This window comes from Temnothorax longispinosus, chromosome 4 (genome assembly GCF_030848805.1).
Source record: "Temnothorax longispinosus isolate EJ_2023e chromosome 4, Tlon_JGU_v1, whole genome shotgun sequence".
Lineage (NCBI taxonomy): Eukaryota > Metazoa > Arthropoda > Insecta > Hymenoptera > Formicidae > Temnothorax > Temnothorax longispinosus.
Window position 1 is genome coordinate 8,818,905 of NC_092361.1, and position 6,886 is coordinate 8,825,790.

General features: G+C 43.1%; 1 protein-coding gene across 1 annotated transcript; it reads left to right on the top strand.

The window, feature by feature from the left end:
* Nucleotides 1-4,224: 4,224 nt before the first annotated feature.
* LOC139811552 (uncharacterized) lies at nucleotides 4,225-5,878 on the top strand. Its single transcript, XM_071775815.1, has 2 exons — nucleotides 4,225-5,748; nucleotides 5,843-5,878. The coding sequence occupies exons 1-2, from the start codon at nucleotides 4,225-4,227 to the stop codon at nucleotides 5,876-5,878; spliced, it is 1,560 nt and encodes a 519-aa protein (XP_071631916.1).
* Nucleotides 5,879-6,886: the final 1,008 nt, after the last annotated feature.

Consider the following 6,886-nt stretch of genomic DNA (forward strand, 5'->3'; position numbering starts at 1 on the left):
GGGAAACGTGATTTTAGTAAGACGCAAACGTATTCATCTATAAACAGAAGTAAGTTATATAGCGTCTAAAATAATCAGGTGCTATTTTAATATTTTTACTTACCAGAGCTTACTTTCTTCTTCTCTTCTGTTAGCTTTGAAACAACTTGTTAGTTTTTACTTCACATCGTACAATATACATTTTTTAGCAGAGTTAATCGATGCTACTACCAATAAACACTTGATTACTTTATAACTATAGTTAATTAATAATGGACTGTCTTGAAGAAGATTATATTTTCCCCATTTATCATCGTAATCCTAATTACTTTAATTCGAATTAACTACGTTATTTGTTCCATTTGAAATTTACGTAAATTTAGTATGCAAAAATATAGTCTTGTTTGTCCGTATAGCTAACTATTATTATTCACGGAAAATTTGATTCGTATGTAAGCCTCATCGAGAATTAAGTCGACATTGTTTATTTATTTCTAACCTAATAATGCACACGGAAAGTAAGCTACATTGATGTTTTGCTGGCATCATTGACCTCGAAGGACGACTTGGGAATCTCTTTGCCGCCATACGTGATCATTACTACGTGGCGACCTTCCTTGATCGGTGTATAGTGGTATTTGTAAGTCGTAGCATCGGTTTTGGACATTTGCACTGGTCGATTGACGCCTCCCGAGCCGATTACGCAAATGTCCGGTACACCCTCACCAGCATGGTGAGGACGACAAAGTCGGCGATGTCCTGGACACGGACGCCAGTAGGCAACAATCCTCGTCCGTACGCTCTGCATTTCTTCGCGTCGGAAACCGACGCGATATTGACGCCAATTGGACTTCCATGCATGATCTGTGCTCGATCTTGAAGGTCACCAGCAGAAGCTAACAGATAATCCGTTGTTTCTGAATAAAAATAGATGTTTCTCTTATAGATAAATTAGGCTGTGCTCTAAAAATGCTTCAAAGCACATTCCTCTTATCTCCTTTCTTTCAATAGAAAAAGAAGGAGAAGAAGAATGCTTAAAAGCATTTGCAGCATTAAGTGGACCGCAATATTAATTATTTCTAAACAATTATTTCATGTACTACCTTTTTATTTTAATATGCTTACGATTTCCAGTTAGCGACACAATTATTATTCAGTTTTTATTCCTCATTAGATACTAAACAAAGACAGAATGATACTTGTGACGATTTGTGTCGCTAACTGGAAAATGCAATCACATTAAAGTAAAAAGGTGGAACATGAAATAAAACCCATTCTGTACTTTACCTACTAACCTTCGTAGACGCCTTCGTACAGCACAATTTTTGCAGAAGATCTCCGGGGAGAAAGGAAGAATGCTACTCTTATCACTACTTAACCTTGAAAACACGTTGCGAACCGTTTCAACACGACGGTGGCTGTGTACGGTGGAGATAACTGCGTTGTCATATAAACACTTACAGACGTAAATCCGCTTTACGTTTTTGGCTGAAAATGTACGAGTAAACACCATCAGAATCACAAATTTTATGACACGTTGTTTCCGCCGAACAAAGCCATTATCGAAACCGCGATCGTGAAACTCGCCGCGGACGCGAAGTACACAGTTCTGCGACTTTCGCGGCGTCAATTCGTTGTCTTGTCCAATCAGCCAATAAAATGCGCGGAAAGGCGTAAGAATACATACGTTTACATGCGCATTTCACGTGCTTCCATGAGTTTCTTTATATGCAATAAGGAAATTACGTAATGTATTTCATTACATATTTATTATAAATATGCAATAAGATACATTTGTATTGTACGTTTTTTAAACCGAAAATTTCTTTATATTCCAGAAATTATGCCAACAAAAATTTCAATTTCTTTTGATGTGATGGGATAATTAAAAGCTTTGCGTGGATCAGCCAGAAAATACTCGAATCAGTGATTTTATTTCAGACAATTATCTGTCAATAATTTCCGTCAGAGGTTTGTTAAGTAATTTTACAAAGATGCTTATGTAACTTTTACCCCAAAATGTGGATGACTCGCTCCATAGTATTTTGAAATTTTTTACATTGTCAGCTAAATAAATAAAATAAATATGTAATACTTGTGTCTGTTCTCCATATAAAAATAATAATTAACGTTGACTCTAGAATTTTATTGTTAATTCCTTTCTTAGATTCTAGTGCGTTTTGAAAGCACGCGAATTTATCGTCATTAACAAGTGGAAATTTGTCCTCATCTATCTCTTCTTCTATATTTACGTTACGACATTATTAATTGCATCAGAGTATTAACTTAATTACTATTATTTTCATTAAAAGCGCTTCTATTATCTCGAACGCGCCCACGCGCGCATCTGCAAGATTTTCACTTGTTCTCGAATGTGAGAAGCCGGCGAACATGTTCGGACGTGTTTCAAGGATTGTTGACGAAATCGGCCGTTTTTTGTGCATTTCTTTACGAACGAATCCACGCGCTACGACAAGTAAAGCGAACATCTAGGCGACTAACAATAAGACAAGGTCCTCTACGAGCGATTTGCTAATTAGACAGCGAAATAAGTTTAAGTGGTTTTTCTATTTTATGTTAGCTCTTTTCTTGTCGCATTAATTGTAGTTGGAATGTAGGTAAAATATGCCTTATTATCGAATAAAGAAATATCGAGCGTTGAAGAGAAGACAAAGCAAGCGCGAAAATAAAAGCAGTTTTGACGAAAATGGTGCAGCAGTCATTCAAAATACTAATAAAGTGAATACCGATGCAATTAATAATGCAGTAAATACAGAAGAAGAGAAGAAGAGATGAGTTCCGGTTCCGGAGAGAACGAGAGTGACAGGTGTGAAAGTGAGCGAGAGCAAAAGGGTTTAGAAGAGAGTGACGAGGGAAGCGGAGGAAGGAGAGGGTGACTGAGCAAGGAGGTGTGGAGGTGAGAGAGTGAGGAGGTAAGAAGGGGAACAGAGGAGGGGCGGGGAAGAGGAGATAAAGGGAGGTAAAGTGGCCAGGCACTGAGAAGGTGGAAGCACGAACGATAGCTGAGCTAGAGGGGCGCACGGCAGGTGAGCCGAGCTGAGAGCGGCAGCACGAGGTGGGGCGCGAACGATAGCGAAGAGAGAGGGGCGACTCGACGCAGGATCCGGGACGCGGACAACAACGCGAGACAGGGCATAGAGTAGGTTGTGGAGCTAGAGGGGGAACTGAGCCGAGGTAGGAGGAGATGAGTGAAGGGAAAGAAAACGGGAAGGAGGGAAAGGGTGCGATAGGTAAGGTTAAGGAAAAGGAGAAAGTTAGAAGGGGGAGCACGGGAAATATAGAAGAGTTATGGAAGAGGAAGAGGGAGGAAATGGAGAGGAGCGGGGGGGAGGAAAAGGAGGAGATCTTCAAGAGAAGCAACATGACGGTAAGATCTCCTAAAAAAGACTCGGAGATAAGTGTGAAGGAGTTGGGAGAAAGAATGGGAGAAATGATGGAGGAATTTAGGGCAGTGAGAGAAGAGCTAAGGGAGGGTTTCAAGGAGCAGGGTAGGAAGATGAGAGAAGAGATAGAGGACCTGAGAAGGGAGTTTAGGGAGCGTGAGAAGAGATGGAAAGAGGAGAGGGAAGAGGCAAATAAGCAGAAGGAGAAAATGGAAGAAAGAATAAGGAGATTGGAGGAAAAAATGAAAGAGAGGAAGGAGGAGAAGAAGGAGGAGGAAAGAAACGGTAGAGGGGAGGTGGGAGAGAAAATGAGAGAGCTGGAGAGAAGGCTGGAAAGGAAAGAAAAGGAGGAGAGAAGAAGAAACATTGTAATAAGAGGGCTGGAAGTAAAAGAAGGAGGGAGGAGAGAAAATGCAGAAAAGTTACTTGAAGGAATAGGAGCGAAAGTAAAGGCTATAGAGGTGAAGAGAATAGGAGGTGATGCAGAAAAAGGAAGGGAAATGGTGCTATTAAAATTGGAGAACGAAGAACAGAAATGGGAGGTTATGGAAAAAAAGAGGAGCCTAGTGGGGAGAAAGGAAAGAATTACGGAGGACCTATCGTGGGAGGAAAGAAGAACGAATTGGAGGTTGAGAGAGATAGCGAGAGGGGAGGAAAGAGAGGGGAGGAGGGCATGGATTAAGGCAGGCAGAATAAGGCTGGAAAATACTTGGTGGAAATGGGATATAGAAGAGGAGGTGTTAAAGGACGAAAGGGGAAGGAGAAGAAAGGAGAGCAGAGGAGGGAAGGAAGGGAAAGAAGGTAAAGGAGGAGAGGGAGAGGTAGGAATGGAGACGGGGGAATGAGAGGAGAAGAGGATAGAGGGGGTGAGATAGAGAAGGACAACGCGAAAGTTAGAAGAGAAGAAGAGGGGGAAAGTAAGTCAGTTTGGAGGATAGTATTCTGGAACGTAGCTGGGTTGGAAAATAAAGATAAGGATTTTTGGGAAGGGCTGAAGAAAGAAGATGTGTTAGTCATGTTAGAGACCTGGATAGGAGAAAAGGGTTGGGAAAGAATAAGGGGGAGACTTCCAAAAGGGTACGAGTGGGGGGTGCAAATGGCGAAGAAAAAGAACAAAAAAGGAAGAGCAATAGGAGGGATGATAATGGGAATAAGGAAAGGATTAAAAGAAAAGGGAACGGCAATAGAAGTAGAGAGGGAGGGTTGGATTGCGGGAAAGGTCAGAACAGGTGGCGAGAACTGGAGTATTATAGGGGTGTATGCAAAGAAAGAGGGGATGGAGGAGATCGTACAGGAGTTAGGAGATAGAATGGAAAAGAAAGAAGAAGGAAGGTATACGATAATTGGGGGAGATTTTAATGCGAGGACTGGTCAAGAAGGTGGGAGGATAGAGGAAGAGGAGGGAGGAGGACTGGGAGAAGGAAGAAGGTCGAAGGACAAGAAGGTGGACAAAGAGGGGAGGCTGTTGGTAAAGAGCTTAGAGGAGAGAGGATGGGAGATATTTAATGGAAATGTGAGAGGAGACGAGGAGGGGGAGCTTACTTTCACGGGGGGAAGAGGAGGTACGGTGATTGATTACATAATAGGGGAAGGAGAAGTAAGAGAGAAGATAGTGAGCATGGTAGTGGGGGAGAGAGTAGACTCGGACCATCACCCATTGGAAATAGAAGTGAGAAGAGGGGAAGAGGGGGAAGGCAGGAGAGGAGGGTGGAAGAAAAGAAGCAGGGGGGTGTGGAACGAGGAAGGAACAAAGAGGTTTAGAGAAAAAATAGGAGAGGTGGAAGAAAAAGAAGAAGAGTTGAATAAGGAATGGGAAGAAATGGAAACAAGAATAACAGAGGCAATAAAAGAAGTAGAGGAGGAGCTGGGAAATAAGAAAGGGAAGGTGGGATGGTGGGATGAGGAATGTCGAGAAGCGAAGAAAGAGACAAGGAGAAAATTAAGGGATTGGAGGAAGAAAAGAGGAGAGGCCAGTGCGTACAAGGAAAGGAGGAAAGAATTTAAGGAGATATGTAAGAGAAAGAAGGAAGAGGAGAACCAGAGATGGGAGAGAAAAGTGGAGGAAGCAGGGAGGGAGGCGGAGGTATGGGAGATAGTGAATAGGGAGAGAAGACAAAGGAGGGGAATAGAGGAAGGAATAGAAGAGGAGGAATGGAAAGAGCACTTTATGAAGTTATTAGGAGGAGTAGAGGGGAGGGTGAGGATGGGGAAGGAAGGAGAGAGGGAAGAAAAGGAAGGAGAGGAGGAAGTGGAGATAAGCCTAGAGGAAATGAGGAGAGTTATAAAGAAGCTAAAGGACGGAAAGGCAATGGGAAAGGATGAGATCCCAGGAGAGGCCTGGAAGCGAGGGGGGAAGTGGTTGGAGGTTTGGGCATGGAAATTTATCAATAAGATATGGAAGGGGGGAGGATGGCCGGAAATTTGGAAGGAGGGTATAATTGCGCCAATCGTAAAGAAAGGGGAAGGAAAGAGGGCAGAGGAATATAGAGGGGTGACAATAATGCCTTCCTTGTATAAGGTGTACACGGCTATTCTGGCGGAGAGGATAAGGGAGGAGATAGAGGGAAAGAGAATGGTACCGCACAACCAGACAGGTTTTAGAAGGGGAATGGGAACGATAGACAACATTTACGTGTTGAACTACATGGTGAACAGAAGGTTAGAGAAGAAAGGGGGAAAACTAATAGCATGCTTTGTGGACCTTAAGGCGGCGTTCGATTCGGTGGATAGAGGAATACTAATAAAAGCTATGAGAGAAAGGGGAATAAGGGAAGGACTGGTGAGAAGGACGGAAGAGATGTTAAGAGAGACGAAGAGTAGGGTAAGAGGAGGAAACGAATTGGGAGAAGTATTCTGGACGGGGAGGGGAGTAAGGCAGGGATGCCCTTTGAGCCCGATTCTGTTCAATGTGTTGCTAGCAGACCTGGAAGAGGAAATGGGTAGAGTTAAATGGGGAGGGATAATGCTAGGAGGCAAGAGGGTGTATACTCTGGCCTATGCGGATGATATAGTGCTAATCGCAGAGGACGAGGATCAAATGAGGAGTCTGATAGAAAGACTAGAGGGGTACCTGGGCAGGAAGAGATTGGAATTGAACGTGGGGAAAACAAAAATAATGAGGTTTAGGAAAGGAGGAGGGAGGGACAGTAAGAGGAAGTGGAGATGGGAAGGAAAAGAGTTAGAAGAGGTGAGGGAATTTCGGTATTTAGGATACGTGTTTCAAAGAAATGGAGGGCAGGAAGCCCAAATAAGGGAAAGGATCAAAAAGGCGGCCGCAGTAATGGGAAAAGTATGGGGGATAGGGAAGAGGAGATTAGGGAAAGACTGGGGAAAAAGACTGTGGCTGTTCGATAGATTGGTGTGGACGGTGTTGAGTTATGGAGCGGAAATATGGGGATGGAGAGAAAGGGAAGGAATAGAAAGAATGGAAGAAAGGTACATTAGATGGGTATTGGGAGCGGATGTGAGAACACCGTGGTATCTAGTGAGGGAGGAGTTACAAA

What these genes read in the sequence shown, in the direction of transcription:
- LOC139811552 (XM_071775815.1), top strand. Translation starts at nt 4,225, where the DNA reads ATGAGAGGAGAAGAGGATAGAGGGGGTGAGATAGAGAAGGACAACGCG. An exon ending in GAGGGGGGAAGTGGTTGGAG is followed by an intron (nt 5,749 to 5,842) that starts GTTTGGGCATGG and finishes TCGTAAAGAAAG; the next exon opens with GGGAAGGAAAGAGGGCAGAG.